The sequence below is a fragment of the Lepus europaeus genome, chromosome 2, assembly GCF_033115175.1.
Source record: "Lepus europaeus isolate LE1 chromosome 2, mLepTim1.pri, whole genome shotgun sequence".
Lineage (NCBI taxonomy): Eukaryota > Metazoa > Chordata > Mammalia > Lagomorpha > Leporidae > Lepus > Lepus europaeus.
The window spans coordinates 48,258,969-48,279,388 of NC_084828.1; the positions used below are offsets into that span (position 1 = coordinate 48,258,969).

At 36.5% G+C, this 20,420-nt stretch overlaps 1 protein-coding gene and 1 pseudogene across 1 annotated transcript in view; both read right to left on the reverse strand.

Annotated features, from left to right (window-relative positions):
• Positions 1-20,420, reverse strand: part of PROS1 (protein S) — a 105,573-nt gene that overhangs the window by 45,529 nt on the left and 39,624 nt on the right. The window contains exons 3-8 of the mRNA XM_062206696.1: positions 19,146-19,170; positions 10,998-11,084; positions 7,677-7,799; positions 6,693-6,824; positions 3,782-3,907; positions 316-437 (exon numbers count right to left, since the gene is read on the reverse strand). Of these exons, the coding sequence (XP_062062680.1) occupies positions 316-437; positions 3,782-3,907; positions 6,693-6,824; positions 7,677-7,799; positions 10,998-11,084; positions 19,146-19,170 (615 nt within the window). The remainder of the gene's footprint in view (positions 1-315; positions 438-3,781; positions 3,908-6,692; positions 6,825-7,676; positions 7,800-10,997; positions 11,085-19,145; positions 19,171-20,420) is intronic.
• Positions 7,081-7,567, reverse strand: LOC133777112 (U1 small nuclear ribonucleoprotein C-like; annotated as a pseudogene).

Genomic DNA, 20,420 nt, shown 5'->3' on the forward strand with positions numbered 1-20,420 from the left:
TTAATCTCAGCTTCTCTTGCTTACTTTAAGAAGCATACACACTTTCTCTTTTGTAAATGCTATAAATGGGGGCTCTCTAAATTGTGACCATGTAGGCTTGTTTTGTGTTCTGTTTTTTTCCCCAGTCACTAATTATCCCCAATGTTTACAACTTACATGACCATAGCTATTAAACAGATTGCCACTCAGAGCCTAGATAGAACTATGGCAATTGCTGTAGAACATCTGTATTTTCCTGACTTACTTTATGTGGAAATAAATATCTGGATCTCTTACTTCAGGGAAGACATAAATTTAGCACTGAAAAATGTTTACCTCACAGCTTTTCTTATCTTGAGCAAGTTGGAATCCTTTCTTCCCATCACAATAACAAGAGTAGCCGCCGGGGTAATTGACACAGAGTTGAGCACACATGTTCTCAGAGCATTCATCGACATCTGGGGTATAGAAGAATATAAACTTAATAGCTCTTAAGTGCTCAATCCAATAGGCAGAGGAGTATTCTGATTTGGATATTAGGTAATCCGTGATACTAAATCCTCAGAGCAAGAAATTCCTATGACATCAAGTCACATTTAAACACTTGGCAAGCAAATTTACATGTGTTACTCGTGTAAGTTTAATTAGCACATTTGAAATAAATTCGATTTATAACTTTTAGTAATTAATACTAACATAACAATCATACAAATTTTTTAATTAGAAGAAAAAAACTGAAAGTTTCAACTGTATTTCTGATTATGTAAATTCTCTTGTAATTACTTCCAAATTCTTTACTTTGAAGAAAAGAAGAGGAGCAATGGGGATGGGAAGGAGAGGGGATGATATGGAGGAAAGAAAAGGAAGACAAGACCCTTTAACTATAGGTTAACGCAATGGGGAATTAAGTGTCCACATTATGAATGTTTGACTCTCATGCAATAATTAATGGTGGTAGCTCTCTGCTATGGCCTGAGAAAGCAGTAGAAGACGGTCCAAGTCCTTGGGTCCCTGCACCCACGTGGGAGACCCAGAAAAAGGTCCTGGCTCCTGGCTTCAGATCGGCGCAGCTCCAGCCATTGAGGCCAATTGGGGAATGAACCATCGGATGGAAGACAGCACTGTCTCTCTCCCTCTCTCTCTCTCTCTCTCTCTGCCTCTCCTCTCTCTGTGTAACTCTAACTTTCAAATATATAAATAAATAAATCTCTAAAAAGAATTAGTGCTGGTGATAAATTTAAATGACATATGTTTATTTCATCTTTAAAAAAAAAAACTATGATATTACCTCCCATATTGTGAAAATATCTGCTTTATGTTTTTTTAAAAGCTTATTTTATTTATTTTATTTTATTTGAAAGGCATATTGATGAAGGTGGGGGGGGGGGATCTTCTACCCACTGGTTCACTCCCTAAATGCCTGTAATGGCCAGGGCTGGGCCAGGCTGAAGCCAGGATCCTGGAACTCCATCTGGATTTCCCACATGGTTGGCAGGAGTCCAGGTACTTGGGTCATCTTCAGCTGCCTTCCCAAGTGAAATAGCAGGAACCTGAGTCAGAAGCAGAGCATCCAGAACTCAAACCATTGCTCCAGTATGGGAAGCCAGCATGAAGTAGCACTTTAAACAGCTGTACCACAACACTGGCCCCATGTGAAATTTTCTGTATGGTCCCTGTCCTCACTCTGCATTTTGAGAAAAATAATTCTTAAAATTTTGTAGCAATATGTTTAAGCTAAAGTCCCCTTCTGAGGAACATACGATTCTTTTTTCCTTTTAAAAGATTTATTTATTTATTTATTTATTTATTTATTTATTTGAGAGGTAGAGCTAAAGACAGTGAGAAGGAGAAACAGAGAGAAAGGTCTTCCATCCATTGATTTACTCATGGCTGGAGCTGTGCCAATCCAAAGCCAGGAGCCAGGTGCTTGTTCTGAGTCTCCCATGCAGGTGCAGGGGCCCAGGCATTTGGGCCATCCTCTAATGCTTTCCCAGGCCTTAGCAGAGAGCTGGATTAGAAGAGGAGCAGCTGGGACTAGAACCGGCACCCATATGGGATGCCAGCACTGCAGGTGGAGGATTAACCTACTGCACCACAGAGCCGGCCTCGGAACATAAGATTCTTAACATTTTCATCAGATTCACCCTGTGATCTTGGAAAAATCCCAAGTTGATAACTGCTATTATATGTTCTCATAAAATCCTTGAAAATAGATTCTCAAAGTTAATGGTCACTTAAAAACAATAAAATCATATAATATATGTTTATATATGTATGTGTGTGTAGTCATAATATTCTGTAACTATCTGTCACTCAATGAATAAAATTACAACATAAGAGATGAAGTTGACTAGTGGTAAATCTGCAAACGCCTAGGGTTTGCAGCAGTAATTTCCCCCTGGAATGGTAGCATAGGAGAAATGGTGTGTAGACAGATACTTTTAGTGAGTTTATAAAAGAAGATAAGCAAATTCATAGAAAGATTAGAGAGGTCCAAGAGTTACCTCTATAAAGGTAACTAAAAAAAACTTATGATTAATGATCACACAGTTTTGGTTTGGGTTGATGAAAAAGTTTTGTAAAAGACAGTGGTGGGGCTGGTGCTGTGGTGTAGTGGGGTAGTAGGCTAAGATTTCACCTGCAGCACTGGCTTCCCATATGGGTACCAGTTCATGTCCTGGCTGCTCCTCTTCCAATCCAGCTCTCTGCTATGGCCTGGGAAAGCAGTAGAAGATGGCCCAAGTGCTTGGGCCCCTGCACCCATGTGGGAGACCTGGAAGAAGCTCCTGGCTCCTGGTTTCAGATCAGCCCAGCTCCAGCCGTTGGGGCCATTTGGGGAGTGAACTCATGAGTGGAAGACATTTCTCTCTGTCTCTCCCTCTCTCTGTCTGTAACGCTCTCTCAAACAAATAAATAAAATCTTAAAAAAAAAAAAGTGGTGATGGCTGCATAACAATGTAATCAATGTCACTGAATTGGACACTTAAAGGGCACATTGTATATTACATGTGTTTTGCCATAATGGAAAAATTAGTATTGATTTGGTGAGCTTTAAACCAAATGTAAAGACATGTATAAGATAATTTATATAATAAATATTATATAATTTATAAATATAACATATGCATATGTATGAAATTAAAAAAAAAAAAAACCTCTAATAGCTTTAAGCTATGTGAGGCCTAAATGCCAGCGCCACTGCATCCCTTTAAGCAACAGTACCTCCAAGGGGATATCCCAAGTCCACAGGCACTGAAATCACTGATAAGTATTTCTCAAATTTCTAAAGCTCAGTTTTCATTTATAATACATGAGACAACAGAACTATGTAGTTTTCCACTTTAGAATAAATTACGTTCTTCTATAAGCACAGAAAATGACTGGAAAGCTTGGAATAAAACCTGTCTTTAAACCAGGCTTATTGTTTCATTCACAAGATTTTTAAGTTTAGATTTTTCCTTTGTATGTATGCGTTTTTCCTTCCAGACTGAAATTTTCTTTGTCTTTGAATATTATTTAAATGATGTGATAACAGATTTATCTTGCTTTTATCACACATGGAAGTATCCAATGCATTTATAGCTTAAACGGCCAATTGGAGTACAAAACACTAAACCTAAAGACCATATGTCTCACATGCTTTTGCTCTGGAAGGAAGCCAATGATTACTTGGTTAACCAAGCTAGCTCATGGATCAGAAAATCTGATTGTTGATGTCAAGCAAAACCAATGTTTTTAAATGTGAACTCATTCTTCAAACCCACCCTCTCCACTAACAGCCATGATACCACCATCATTCTACCTTCACAAGACTTTGCTGTGGGATTGTATCTGTAGCCTTCAGAGCATTCACATTCAAAGTCTCCTGGGGTGTTCTTGCACACAGCTGTGCCACAAATGCTTGGCTTCACAGAGCATTCGTCCATATCTATAAATAAAACCAATATATTAAAAGAATTTCCCATACAAAAGAATCCTTGATTTGTATTTCCTGGATCTAGTTTAATATATATGAGACAACAGAGTGGTTTTAGAACAATAAAATATTAAATCTATCATCATATTTTAATTCATTAAATATGAATTCTCTGTACAGATGCATTGATATTTACCATGTTCCTTTATAGTTAAAAGCAGTGGGTTTGAGTTATTTTGTTATCTACCACGTCATAGTATGAAAATAAATCTTAATATTCTTCAAATGTATTCCTAAATACATGTTTCTGAAATATGGTCTTCAAAGTATATTCATTCCATATTATCAGAAATGTAAAAGAAAGGAAATGGGCTGTCTGTTTTAACTTGATTTTTGGAAACAGCCAAATACCTAATTTGTACATTATTATTGTTGCATAAAGTATTCAATATAGATGCAAATTTAAGATGGAATTGAGTAATCTCAAAGTAATTACTAAGATGCAATTAATTCAATATAAGTTTTAGCACCAAATTACTATTCTAGAAATTGGAGATGAATTTGTTATATCACAGAGTACAGTAGGAATTAAAATACAAGCAACAATCAAATAAGCATTTATGAGGCAAACAAGAGAGTTACAGGAACAGTCCAAAATGATGTTAACTATCAGTGAACTTTTCTCATCTCTACTCGCTTGACAAAGACAATTTCAGAATGGAAAAATGTGACTTTATTATAAAAAGTTGACAGTTTGTTTCCCTTAGACTAATAGCCAAAATGTCTGACATTAGTTAAAATAACTTGCACAAAACTAATATACTCAATCCCTGGGGTAAGGTAATTTTTTCTGTATCTTGGCTGTATCAATCCTCAATTAACTCACAATAAAATATATAATTCTTTAAAAAGTCATAAAATCAACATTTTTGGAAGAAAATAAAAGCATATAACTAGCATTCTTTGGTTCAGGGTGTAAATCAAAGTGGTTTAGATTGTGTGAGTTTAGGCTGATTTCATGACTCTACAGTGACATCTAATGTCTGATGAAAACTTCTATTTTTCATTTCTGGAAAATTTCTGGTAACTTAATCCCAAACCTATTCACATTTTGGCAAAGTTCCCACTGGAATTACTATATTCTTCTAACAGTTCTGTATTCTATCACTTAAGTATTATGGATAAAAGGGTATGTAAATGAAGAATATACATTCAAGTCATCAGGGACGTTCATACTGAGGAGAACTTTCTGTAATCATTTATATACATGTGTGTAATAATTCAGTGGATAAGAGCTAAATACTTATAAATATAAAAATTCATGAATTCTTTAGAAGGTCATACTATTCAAATATTTAAAAATATAAGCATGAAAAGGTAGTATCTGCTAATGGACTGCATATAGTATTCAGGAATTACGACAGTTTCCTACTATTCTGATTATCTGAACTCAAACATACTTTCAAACAGATACATAAGATATATGGTCAGAAATTAGGTAATGGTTTAGAAGAAATCTGTTATAGAAGAAATTGCCAGTTAATTCACTTTACTTGAGGGTCATTTAAACTGCACTTTAAACAAGAAAACTTTACATTTTATTTACTTTTTTCTTTTAACCTGGTAACAAAACACAGAACAAGGACGAGAACTACAAAGGAAGGAAAAATTTCCATTAATTGTTTCCAGTTTCTAAAGGCTTTTAAAATGTCAACTCCAGGCTGCAAAATTTTATTTTTTTTTGATTTAAAAAAATTTTTTTATTTGACAGGGAGAGTTATAGACAGAGAGAGAGAGAGAGAGACAGAGAGAAAGGTCTTCCTTCCGTTGCTTCACCCCTGAAATGGCTGCTACGGTCGACACTGTGCCGATCCGAAGCCAGGAAACAGGTGCTTTTTCCTGGTTTCCCATGCGGGTGCAGGGCCCAAGCACTTGGGCCATCCTCCACAGCCCTCCCGGGCCACAGAAGAGAGCTGGACTGGAAGAGGAGCAACCGGGACTAGAGCCAGGCGCCCATATGGGATGCTCGCACCGCAGGTGGAAGATTAACAAAGTGAGCCATGGCGCCAGCCCAAAATTTTATTTTTAATTATCCACACATCCAACACAAATATTTAAGATTTAATTACCACAGTTAAAGCAGTCGAATAGAAAAAAAACAGTATACACAGAAAAAAAAAATCAAAATTTGGGATACAGGGAAACAAAAGAAATACATAGTAAAATGAATTTTTTTAACTGACAAGAATAATTTTAATCTGAAGAAAAAAGAGCTATAACCAATGATATAAAGGGTAAGAAAATTGGATCATGTTCATTTTTCCCAAAACCACAACAGGAATTGAGAATGTAAAATAACAGTTTGTTTTGGAAATCAGAAAGGTATTTCTGAGAAGGAAGGCTGACATAAAGTGATTAGGTTACTAAAGATTGTGGTAGATTTCTCTGAATAGCTGTTCATCATATTAGAGTAAAGGAAATGCTATTACAATGTCTGAAAACAAAGGATAAACAAAAACCTTGCAAAGACCTGCATTGAAGTCACCTTATAGGAGTTTGTTGTGAAAACACACACACATGCATATGCACATGCACAAGAAAAGAACAACAGCAAAATACTCCTGTTATCAGCTAAATAAAAGGAAATCCCACAGTATCACAAGGCTGTAAGTTGGATACAAATGTTTACTATGAGCACTTACAAACAGAGCTTTCTAGAATTTCCCAGGAAAATTCTTCTGTCTGAATTTTGCTCTCAAACACTAAATACACCTTGACTCCACCTTCTTTCCCTTACCTTTACAGTCTTTTTCATTTGCAAGCATAACAAAACCACTTTTACAAGAACAATGGTAACTTCCAGCTGTGTTATCACAAATCTGGCTGCAACCTCCGTTTATATTTGAGGGATCTTTGCATTCATTTATATCTAAAATGGGGAAAATAAATTGTTATTATTTTTTAACTAAAAGAGTTGACAATTTCATTTTCACATTTCACAATCCAAATGAAAACTGCACTTTTTAAAAATCCCACTTCTTCCCTCCAGGACTACTCTCTCTTTGATAGGAAAGGGGAGCCAGTCTTTGTGATGCTGTTAGACACTCAGAGTCGCAGCACAGTGAACTCCCGGTGAAGTGGAATAGGTGATACAGAACTGCTAGGAAGAGGCCTCCCCTCTACCCTTAGCTGTCTGGCCGAGTCATCCCTGGCCGAGTGGCCGCCATCATGGGGTGGACCGAGGTCTCATCACTGGGGACCCCAGCATCACTGGCATATGGCCTCCCATGGGTGGCCTCATTCCAGGAGCAGGTCTCACTGGCATCATCCCAGGAGGAGGAGGGCCCATCACTGGCATCATGGGAGGGCCTCCGATATGGGGTGCTGGCATCCTACTAGGGTGAGGAGGACATAGGAGGGTGGAGGGGATGGCGGTAGAAGAGTGGGCTCATCAACCCTGCAAGAGAGGAGCAGAGAACAGAATAGAAGGGATGTTTCCTGGGTGAAATGCAGCCGTCATCTTGTGAGTCAGGCTCTGGGCCTACTGTTGCATCCATTTCCCATAGCATTCTTTCACATTCTCTGTGTTCCCTACCACTGCAGTGCGTCTCTTGCAGATGGAGAGTCATGGGTGAGGTGTATATCGCAATAGTCACTGTAAAACCTGGGCATGGTGCTCTGCAGGCTGTTGGCCACTCCGTTCCCATAAATTGCTTTCAAAAGTAATATAACCTTCAGTGACCTTTCCCTGAGGCGAGTCAGGGTGGGTTTATACACATACCAATTTCGCACTTCTCTCCTTGCCAGCCTGGTTTGCAAATGCAAGTGAATGTAGCTTGGCCATCTTTGCAGTTCAAATATCCCTCTTCACTACATGGCAAAGGATTACACTGGTCTGGAATAGCTGAAGGAAATAGATAGCTATGAATTTTTGTGTCATGCCATCGTGAAATAAAACTATGTGACTTTTAATATGGATTCTCTTCATGAAGCCTATAGTCAATAAAAAAAATTACAACTCCTTCCTCCAAATAGTACTTTTATTAAATTTTAGTGTTAGGCAAAACTTTACAATTATTTTGTGAAATCAAACTCCTTGTACATTGCAAATATGTAATCATTTTATAACTATAACTTAGATAGCTTTTCTGATTCTTAATCCAATTAGGTAAGCAAAACAAACAATACTACTCTCAGAATAAACAGAAAAAAATGAGCTGAGTTAAGACAGAATAACAGGAACCACTTTTATCTTCTTGCCTTAAGTAACTGAAACTCAAAATATATCAAATAATTGTTTTCAAATATTGGAGAACAGGTTACAGAATGTGGTTATTCTTAAGGGAAAAGAAAGAAACAAGGTGAGCTCTAAAATTGCATCCCCATACTGCCTGGAGACAGTTTCCATGCAACGGTACAGGGAATTCAAACAAAGCTGAATGATGATCTCCCAGAGCTGAGAAGGCAAATATTGGAGTTAAGGAAGGCCAAACTAGAATTCTTTGGTCAGAACACTGTAAAAGGAGAGAAAAGTGAGGGAAAAAGGCTAAAGACTGAGGAAGAGATAAACTCTTGAGATCTACAGAAAGGTCTTCTAGGGTTCTTGGTTAGACAATGATTTGTAGGGAACAACTTCCAAAGCTCACTAAAGGTTAAGGATAGTGCATTTTAGACAGCAACACTGAACAGACTTCATATTACAAAGGACATCAGGTAGAATACTCAAAAGTTTATAGCTTAAAATTATTGGGGCTAAATTAGTTTTAGATCAATGGCTACTCCACACTGCCTTAGGGGCCTTAAATTTAGGCCTGAGAATATTTCTTTCAATTTATTCCAAGTAACTTAGCTGAACAACAGAACAAAAACAAACTCTATTTAGAAGCAAACAAAGAAATCCAGAACCCAAGAACATAAACTGTCTGCTTATTTCCCTTTGCTTAGGTATGACAGTACTTTGCTGCCTGTTGTTTAATTTCCAAAAATGTTGCTTCATATAAATTTGACCAGAGTTCTACTTATTTAAGTCAATAGGGTAGTGTAACACCATTACTCCATCTTAACCTTTTTCTGCTATTACTGAGAGTAGTATTGTTTACTTTGTCCAGTATACAATTAAAAATAACATGATAATGTGTAATATTAAAATATAAGATCAGAAACAGCACAAAAACCAGAAGGAAATTACATTTCATAATTATAAGTTCTGTATGTATAGCATATTATTACTTGAATGTAGATTATGAAAAAATTAAAATACATATTGCCAACTCTAGAGACAAGGGCAACTGAAGTTTAAGAAGCATAATTAATAAGCCAATAATGAAGATAAAATGAAATCAACTCCCTTTCCCCCCACAAAAAAGGAGACTCAATTAATTCATATGATTATAGGGGAAAAGGAAAAAAACAAAGAGCAGATGGATCAATAAATTTAAACCATACCATATCTGTGTTTGCATCAGAAATGGCTACAGTCCAACACCACAGTTTTGACAGAAACTGTCAAATTATATAAACTAGCAAGACTCAAAAGGAACTTATTTGAAATATAAACAAATATACATGTTAAAAGTTAATGGACAGAAAAATAAGCCATGAAAACTAATCAAAAGAGAGCTAAAATGACTATATTAACATAAGATAAAGCAGAATTTAGAATAAATATTATCAGAGAAAAGGAAGAATATTAAAAAAGCATAAAGCTCAACTGCAGTACCCTGCATATTTTCTTCATACAGTTCAACAACCATTTGTTTCTTTACTTATTTGTAGTTTCTCTCCCCTCACTAGACACTGAAGTGATCCCTTGGTTCCTGCACATTACTATATCTGCCTCTCAAGCCTTCCGAATCTACTGTGTAAGCTCTTCCCATGCTTCCAATATATTCCCCTTTGCTTAAATTATCCGGAAGAAATTTTTGTTGTTTTATAAATAAATAATTAAATAAATAACCTAACTAATGCCTAATTAACTTCACAATTTTTCAAAAAAGAAAAAAGTCCACATGGGGTAGGCATTTGGCTTAGCAGTTAAGATGCCTGAGTCCTTGGGTTTGAAACTCAAGCTTGTGCCAGACTCCAGAATTTCCTCTAATGTGGACCTTGGCAACAGTGATGGCTCAACAAATTGGTCTCCTGACACCCATTTGGGGACCTGGATAGCTTTCCTGATTCACAGGTTTGGCCTTGGCCCACTCCTGGTCATTGCAAGCATTTAGGGAATGAAGTAGCGGTCAAGAGCTCTCTATATTTCTACCTTTCTCTGTCTCTCTGCTTCAAAAATAAATAAATATATAAATATTCTTATAAATCATCAAGTTTTTAAAAAGTGGTAATAAAATGGATATTAGTTAAAATTACAGAAAATAAACTGATAGGAAATTGTTATCAAAACTATTACTCTCTCTTCCTTTGTTCAACTGAGAGAGGAAAAATAAGGTATAAGTAATATATGTTCAAGCTAACAGTTTTACTTATGTGTAATCATAACCATTTTAGGGAAAATGCAGACAAATGAATATCTAGATAATGCCAATGCTACATGTTAAATCTTCACTAAGCAATCATCCCAATTTATGTCTCCGTTACACATTCTTCTCTCTCAGCTGGTAAATTGGTAAATTATGGAAAAATAATTCACCAGAATTATCACTAGGCCCTCTGCGAACTTCAGAACAAGAATGCTAATTTGATTCACATGACAATTTCTGCATTTACATTATTGATGCCAGAAAGTTAAAATAAACACGATTCTATTAATCAACTGTAACATTTGATTATACCACATGATTATGCAACAATGGTCAAGATAAAGTTGCTGGTATTAAAAATTCTGAGGTCAATGGCCTAAAGCTTACTAGACAATGGCACTGTTCAGTTTAAATGTTCATTAAATGAAAAATTCATTTGAGGAAAAGAGTAGCATTTACAACTCAAAAATATTATTTTAAATGCGGTTTGAAAATACTGCCCTGCAGGACATAGAACCCTTCATGGGATCACTTGTTGATTTTCATGCTTTAGTTTATGTTAACATGAGTGTACTTTACTGCAGGGTTTGTTTTGTTTTGTTTTTAAATTCAATGGTAGAAATGCTTACCATTGACACAGCTCCTTAGGTCAGGATAAGGATTAGCTGACCGGCGTGAAGCACTGAATAATTTGGCTCGGAAAGAGCCAAGGCAACCTGTAAGTAAGAACAAATATAATCTATTTAGAGAATACACCTTTGCTTGATCTAAAGTCATGGTAGAAATTATCCTAAGAGGTGGAAGGGTTGGAACATGGGTAGGAGGGGAGGAGGGAGGGGTGTGAAGTATCACTATGTTCCTAAATATATATATGAAATACATGAAGGGGCTGGCACCTTGGCTCACTGGGTTAATCCTCCACCTGCAGCGCCGGCACCCCATATAGCCGCTGGTTCTAATCCCGGGTGCTCCTCTTCCAGTCCAGCTCTCTACTGTGGCCCAGGAAGGCAGTGGAAGATGACCCAGTTCCTTGGGCCTTGCACTCGCATGGGAGACCAGGAAGAAGATCCTGGCTTCGGATCAGCACATCTCTGGCCGTTGCAGCCATTTGGGGAGTGAATCAACAGACAGAAGACCTTTCTCTCTGTGTCTCCCTCTCACTGTCTGTAATTCTACCTCTCAAATAAATAAATAAAATCTTAAAAAGAAAAGAAATACGCCAGCACTGCGGCTCACTTGGCTAATCCTGTACCTGCGGCGCTGGCACCCTGGGTTCTAGTCCCGGTTGGGGCGCTGGATTCTGTCCCGGTTGCTCCTCTTCCAGTCCAGCTCTCTGCTGTGGCCCAGGAAGGCAGTGGAGGATGGCCCAAGTGCTTGGGCCCTGCCACCCGCATGAGAGACCAGGAGGAAGCACCTGGCTCCTGGCTTCGGATTTGCACAGTGTTGGCCGTAGCGGCCATTTGAGGGATGAACCAACGGAAATGAAGACCTTTCTCTCTGGCTCTCTCTCTCTCTCTCTCTCTCTCACTGTCTATATCTGCCTGTCAAAAAAAAAAAAAAATACATGAAACTTGTATAACTTAAATAAAATTAAAAAAAAAAAACTATTGCTCCTGTGTATTTATAAGACTCAGTAGTCAAAAGATCAAACCTAATACTTTTTAAAAAATTAAAAACAACAAGCAAGACTGCAAATATACTGAACTATGATTGATAAGGTTCTGGCAGTTTCTTCCCTCTGGAGAAGAACCTTAGAGCCAGAAGTGGGTGCCGGCACTGTGGTGTAGTGGGTAAAGCCACTGCCTGCAGCACCAGCATATGGGTGCCAGTTCAAGTTCCAGCTGCGCCACTTTCAATCCAGCTCCCTGCCAATTGGCTTGGGAAAGCAGCAGAAGATGCCACAAATGGTTGTGCCCCTGAACCCAAGAGGGAGACCTGGATGCAGCTCCTGGCTTCAGATTGGCCCAGCTCTGGTGGTTGTGACCATTTGGGGAGTGAACCAGTAGATGGAATATTCTCTCTCTCTCTTTCTCTCTCTCTCTCTGTAACTCTGCCTTTCAAATAAATAATCTTTTTTTAAAAAAGGCAGAAGTGGAGCAGACTTTGTATTAGCAGAGACATTTATTGTCACTTAAATCTACACTTTGAATCATGTAGCAGGTATGTGATAGTAGACCAGAACTTGATTCAGAAAATGCATATAACTCAGCCATTTGAATGAGCTAGTGTTTCTGGTTGCTGTAGGCAATTTACAATTCTAATATTTGTACAATAATATTTGTACAAATACTTGATGTTACAAAGCAGGCATCCTTCATTCCTTTTGTTCTGCACAACAGCTCTGTGAAATTAGATACAGCAACTTGGCAAATATTCTTAGCAAACAAAGAATTAACAGCTGAAATAACAGTGATAAAACACGAGACCAGAGGTCAGTTAATGCCATAAGCATATTATTAATAGGCACCAAAGACACATTTATCATTTCATTGTTCAGATTGTCACCAACTTACTAAAAAAGGTGATGCTTCGTCTTTTGCTTAGTAACAAAGCTCCCAGATGAATATCTAAAATAATCATTCCATGTTGCTCATAGCTTGTGGGTCCAAACTTTAGAAACAATTTGGTTGGGTTATTTGTCTTTGCTGCACTGCAGTCAGTTCAAGTGGCTGGGGCGGGATGGCTTTCCACTCACATGTCTGCCAGCACACACTCCTCGACATCTTTCTGACCATATGGCATATGCTGCTTCAGGGCTTCTCCCTATGGCTGAACTTCTCTTAGAAGGCTGGTCTCAAAGTAGCAGGCAGAAAGCTTGCTTGTTTGGGCTTCGGGAGTAGAAGGCTGAGCACTGATGCTCCATCTCTGAGGGTACCTTGCTGTAACTGGTCTTTGAAAAGCCCATCCCTGACTTTTTTTTTAAACAGATATTCCTGCCTATCTTCATTTCTACTCATATTTACTCATAGGCAAAAATTCCAATGAGTTTTGTGTATTTTTTACATTTGTATGTGTTCTTGTGAAATATAATGTATGATTTTATATCCATGGACTCCTTTCACTTCAGAAAATGATTTTATGTTATATATTATATTCTTTAAAATTTTTAATCAGCACTCTATATGATTCATCCATGGTAATACACATTTCTTCTAACTGGAGAACATTAATTCATAGTACACAATAACTATTTTTAGAATCCCTGCAAGCCCAGATACTCAGATTGCCTCCCATTGCCACTTCTACAAGTAACACTGCACTGCAGGGCAATTTCTCTGGAACACATACTCAAGGGTGGAACAGTGGGAGCAGTAGATGGCCATGCATTTAATGGCCTTCCAGAGGTGCATTCCCACCAGTATAGCAAAAGGATTTCTACCTCTTTGCTTTCCAATTTTTGTCAGAATAATAGGTAATAAAGTGATATTTTGTGACATTTTACTGATTTCTAATGAGATAAGGCATATCTTCACATCATTTTTTTTAAATGTTGGGATTTCGCATTCTGATTTTTTTTGTAATTTGCACCATTTTATTGGCAGTTATTTATTGTCCCTGTGCAGTTTCAAAAATTTAAACATTTACAAATGTCATGTCTCATTCTGTCACTTATATTTTCATTGTATTTTCTTTCCTGTCTATCTTAATAAAAGCTCAGAATTGTGTTATGATTAGATTTGTCAGTTATGTTTGTCTTGTGATTTGTGTCTGAATTTCTTATGCTATTGATTGCAAAATTATTCTCCCATCATTTTATTTGATTTTATAGTTTTACCTTAATATTTTTAATCCTTTCTCCATTTAGGGTCTGCCTTTTAGTTAGATTGAAGTATTTAGGAGCTCAGATTTACGTTCTGTTTACTTTTCCCAATACCATTTTCTAAACAATGTACAGTGCTTTGTGGTGTCATCTTTATCAAATATGAGAATGTGTATACAGGGGTCTTTTTCTGAGCTCTCTTCATTTCCATAAGTCTAATTGTTACTTTGATAAAATGAAATGGCTTTCATAGTTTGTATTGATGAGGTATTTCTCCTTTTCCCATTGGAGGCACGTGTGAACTTTTATTCCTTAATTTACATTTTAAATTGAAATTACTTAATTCCTTAAATTAAAAAAAATGTTCTAACCAGGAGGATTGTTCTACGTATAGAATCACTCAATTCGAGGTCATGAAATGTCTTTTCACGATTTTAGCTCATCTTCTATGTCCTGAGTTTTAAATTTTTCTCTAAAGACTTTTTTATATTCTTAAAATGTTTCAGGACACTTTATGGGATTTGCTGTTGTCATAAATGGTATATAATCATCTATTTTTCTATTAGATTATTACTTGTGTAAAGAAAGAACTGAGAATTTATATACAGTAGATGTAGAATTATCTGAATCTCTTATGTGTTCTAATACTTTGTCTATGGTTAGTATTTTTTTTCTAGGTAAATCATGTCAATTACAAATAATGATAACTACATATGTTTTGTCTTCCTTTCTGCCTCCCTTCTCCCTCCTTTCTTTCTTTTACCTTCCTTTATCTATGGCTTTTTGTAAAATTGGGGATGTTTGACATTTCCTAGCAGCATACTCATTTTATCTAAGTTTCCAAATGTATTTGGTATAGCTGTTTATGATACTTTATGGTTATCTTTAAAAAAAAAAAAGTAGTCATTTTTTTGAAATGCAAAGTGACAGAGACAGAGAGGTATCTTCCACGTACTGGTTCACTGCTCAAATGGCTGCAACAGCTAGGGCTGGGCCAGGCTGAAGTCAGGAGCCAGAACTCCATCCAGGTTTCCCATGTGGGTGGCAGGGACTCAACCTCTTGACCATGGTCTGCTGCTTCTGAAGCACATTAACAGTGAGCTAGATTGGAAGCGGAGCAGCCAAGACATGAATCTGCACTCTCATATAGGATGTGGATGTCCCAAGCCATAGCTTATTAACCTGCTGTGCCACAGCACATGCCCCACGGTTACCTTTTTAAATCCTATAGGGGTTTAGAATATATTCCTTTTCCATCCTGTGTTTTGTCTGTTGCCTTATACTTTTTTTTTTAATTGCTTCTCCTTGATCATCCTTACCAGAAGTCATTCTAACTTAGGAATCTAAGAAAAAGATTTTTTGTTTGTGAAGCCTCTCTTGTTTTTCCACGTAACTTAAATTTTATCCCTACTTTTGTTTATTTATTTACTTTTACTTTGGGCTTTTCGTTTGTTTGCTTTCTTGATTTGAGAGCTTAGGTCATTTTCCAGATCCTTCATTTTGTCCTCTTTCTGCTGCCTCAGCAGTCAGTGCTCCGATTTTCCCCACACACGCCAGGTCAAGCCAGCCTTAGGTCTACACAGGTTTCTCATACTTCTTGCTGTGAATCGACTGAAATGCTTTCTGAACCCCTGGAAGTCTTAAATCCAAACACTGTCCAAAAACTATGGGCTACAGCAGACTAATTTCGTGAGTAATCTTATCTCACTAATAGGAGCTCTCTAAATGAGCTCTATTAATTAGTAAAAGTGTTATTAGGTTTTTACCAGGGACAGAATTGTAAATTTGTTTTTCTTCTAATTAGGGCTACTGGCCCTTAAATATTCCTATAAAATATCAAATGACAGAAAAGTTTAACTTAAGTAGAATTTTTTTTTCTCTTTTGCACATAGAATTTAAAACATATACCTATAAATAAATGAAGAACAAAATATACAGTTTAAATCAAACAAATCATAATTATAAGTATACTTGTGTTTCATATGATAGGTCAATTAAATCATAATATTTTACATTTGGGGTCAGCATTGTGACACAGTAGGTTAAGCCGTAGCCTGTGACACCATCATCCTCTATGAGCACTGATTTTCAAGTCCTGGCTGCTCCACTTCCCATCCAGCTTCCTACTAATGTACCTGGGAAGGCAGATGATGGCTCACGTACTTGGGTCCCTGCTACCCACAGACAGAGACAGAGTGTCAGGCTCCTGTCTTTGGCCTGGCCCAGCCCTGGCATTGTATCGATTTGGGGAGTAAATCAGCAGATGGAAAATCAATCTCTCTCTTTCTCTCTCTTTCTCCAACTCTGCCTTTAAAATAAATTAATTAATTTTAAAAAATACTTAACACTTGAAGTTGAACACAGTATAAAATCTACTTCCATATATATACTTGTTTTATATTTCAAGAGCTCTAAAGTTAGAAAATATAGTTTCAGCATACATTTTAAAGTACAGAAGCTGAAAAGTTAAATAATTTGCTTAACATGAAACAGCTAGCAACTTTTAGGTTTGGGACTAAAGGCCAAATCTTATGTTTTGTGGATTTTTTTTGTACTTTTGTCTTCTATTATGCTGCCAAATATGATAGGCAAAGAGAAGAGACAGTTTAGCAGAGCCAGAAATGAGGAAGCTGAGAGAGATAAAAGGAAAAAAGATTATTTTATTTAAGGATCTCTCCCCAAACACAAATTTCAAACTGAAATATTATTTATCTTTAGCCAGTGTACTCACTGATCACAGAAGTACATTTGCTAATGTATTGCTCCTACAAAAACAGCCTCATTACATGAGAAAGCAACAACTAATACTATATTTTTAAATGCAAGTTTATAATTTTAAATTGACAATCTATTCTAAATATATTTTGATTATATTTGAATTCTTGTCTAAATTTGAGAAGCTGTAATGGTCTTGATATTCTCACTCTTCGCTTTAGCAATGCAAAAAGTTTTTGTTTTAGAAAGTGATGAGTCACATGTGGCTTAACAGAAGGAGAGACCTTTTCACAGATACATACACATCTGTCTAAAACAACAGCGGCTAAAGGTTTTAGAAAATCTTGCTGCATTTTCGTAACTGTAGACATAAATAACATCACCTCACAATTTTGTCCCTGTACAATTTGAAAAGACACTCTTTAAGTTTTACATTAGTAGGTAGAAAAAGGAAAGAAAGGAGAGAAAACAAGAATAGAGAAGTCAGGGAAGAAAATCAAGGCTGACATGCCATATTTTACTGAGTGTTTTGAACACATTGCCTCATTTTATTTCTTGTGAGGAACTTATTAGATGAATTATTTCTATCCACTTGGCAGATGAGAAAACTGTATCATGGAGTTTAAATAATTGTAAGATCTTGCAGTGTTCTAAAGAGACATACCACTGAGTTGAATCTTACAGTGGTGACAGGGTGCACTGCAATATGGTATGTTGTGGCTGAGTCTCCCTAGCCCAGGATGTCCCACAAATATGAGATTATAACACCTTGGAACTTTAAAACCTGCAAGTAGGGGCAGATGTTTTGCACAGTGATTAAGATGCTATTTGTGATCCCAGATCTGAGTGCAGGTTCAAGTTCCGGCTTTTCTACTTGTGATCCTGTTTTCTGCTAATGCACCTGAAGATGGCCCATTTACTTGGATCCTTGCCACCCACATAGGAAACTAATGGAGTTCCTGGCTCCTGGCTCCTGGCTCCTGGCTCCTGGCTCCTGGCCCAGCCCTAGTTGTTGCAATTACAGCCATCTGGGGAGTTAACCAGCAAATGGAACACATTGTCTGTCTGTCTGTCTGTCTGTCTCTCTCTCTCTCCATAACTCTGTCTTTCCAATAAACAAATAAATCTTTAAAAACAAAGTTAGTTATAAAACTGTATCAACAATTCTAAGCTAACTAGTTGTTAATGTATAGCAGAGCCCATTTCTGCATATTATTTCTCAAAGAAGATTTACTTTCCATTCCAAGTTGGCTGTGATGAGAATGGGGTAGAAAGATGCACAAATAAGAAATACTCTGAATCTAAAGGGAGGAGGGAGATGTCATTCACTGTTCTGGACCAACAAAGAATCACTTGAGAGACAGGTGCACAAATTATATTCTACTTTTATTGTTTAGAAATGTTCGCAACTCTCCCAAATAATACTAATATAAAATATTTCTGTATTTGCTTAAAACAAATTGGAGTTCATTACCTTCAGTGATATTTAATTGAAGTCATGTAATCTATTTGGGTATGGAAACACTTCATTCTTTTGAAATCCCAGAATTATATACTAAAGTAAAACATAGATGGGGTAATGTGCAGTGATGAAATGCTACAGAAAGAGAGAACCTATAATGATTTCTAGAAATATTTAAATGACAATTATTTAAATGTAATATTTAAAGGATTTAGAGATATTTCCTTTCATGTAAAGATAATCTATGAAAATCACATACTTACAGAAAATCTAGATACTTAAATACGACTATCAGCCCAATGACATTATGAAACAGACAAAAAAATTAAAGAACCATTCCAAATATTTCTACATGTATTTAAATAAAAGGACAGCAGCATTGCATACCAAATAGTCTCACTCCCACCTACAATGAAATAATATTGGATGGAATATATAAGTTTCCTTCCACATTTAAGATTATACAGTTGTGATATAGCAGGTTAAGCGTTGCCTGTGACACCAGCACCCCATATGAGCCCCAGTTAGCATCCAGGTTGCTCCACTTCTGATCTAGCTCTCTGCTAGCGCACCTGGGAAAGCAGCAGAAGATGCTCCAAGTGCTTGGGCCCCTGTCACTCATATAGAAGACCAGGATGGAGTTCCAGGCTTCTGGTTTCAGCCAGGTACAGGCCCAGCTGTTGTTGCAATTTGGGGAGTTAAGTAGTAGATAAAATTCTCTCTCTCTCTCTCTCTCTCTCTCTCTCTACTTCTCTTACTCTCCCTCTCTGTCACCATGAATTTCAAATTATTAAATAAATCTTAAAAAAAGATTATTTAGTTGTGATCCTTTGAACTCACCTAAGTATTTTGGGTAAAAATAATCCTAGAAGAAAAGAAAAGAAGAAAACATATTTTAGAAAGCTTAAATGTTAATATAGACTTAAAACTTAATTCATAATGTATTTTATACTAAAGATGTAAATAAATCATATAATCATATTAACTGTCATTATAATAAGAATATATAAAATAATAAAATTAAACCAACAAAATGCTTAGACTTAAAGCAATATTGATCAACTAAATCACATTTCAAAAGCTTCTAATTTACAAACAGTTTCTATTTAAGATACAAAATGCTAATTCTTTCATAGTGATTAGATTTATGGAAAACACATTTTATATAATGAATTCCCCAAATCAGATTTAATGTTGAATAATAGTGACACAATTTGAGGTGAATTAAATTGGACATTTATTTTGTAGCATCTCATGTACATGTAATAACTTACTTATAAATTGGGTCTGTATTTAAAGTTTGTCTGTAAATCAGTAATTTCACTTAAGGAATGTGCATTACCAAAGGGAGAAAAATGTTAAAAATTCCCAACCATGAGTTTCCCAGGCTGCTTCATAAAAGCATTCTTAAGCCATGATGTAAATAATGTGTAGCATTAATAGAATGAAAGCAATTCACAAGATACTAGAATTTCTACACAAATATTCAAAAGCATACTCAATGCTCCAATTCAGTAAATACAGAATATCTTCATCCTGGACAAAACTAGTCCCTCATTCTTTCCTCCTCTCATATATAAACTGGCACTCCACTTATCTATCATCTTATAAGGATGGAATCTCCTACCAAGTAGTTGAGGCAACAATCTAGTCTTCTACACAAGAGCATCCAGTATAAGCAATAACAAATGGGGTTCAAAAGGTGATGATATGATAGTGAAATGAATATATTAGGAACAGTGAATGACTTAGGCAATAGGGTGAAGATTGGGAATGTGGGTGGGTTTTCCAGAGATGTGCCTGGAGTGGTAGGAATAGGGTAGAAAATGACAAATAGTAACAAATGTTCTTGTACTGTTCCTTTCATTTCTCCCACTTCTGCCTTTCTCTCTGTCATCTCTTTCTCTTCTGTCAATGAGACCTATGTTACAGTTAGCAGAGGCAAAGAAATGCTATTGAGTTTTCTTTTCCACTAACATTCCTCATCTACATATGATCTACCTCACTCCCATTTTATTACTTAGAGACTAAGCTATTAAGAACACATCTACACTGTCAGAAGTACTAGTCAAGTATTCCTGGGTTGTATAGCAAAATAATATCTTGGGGCCAGCG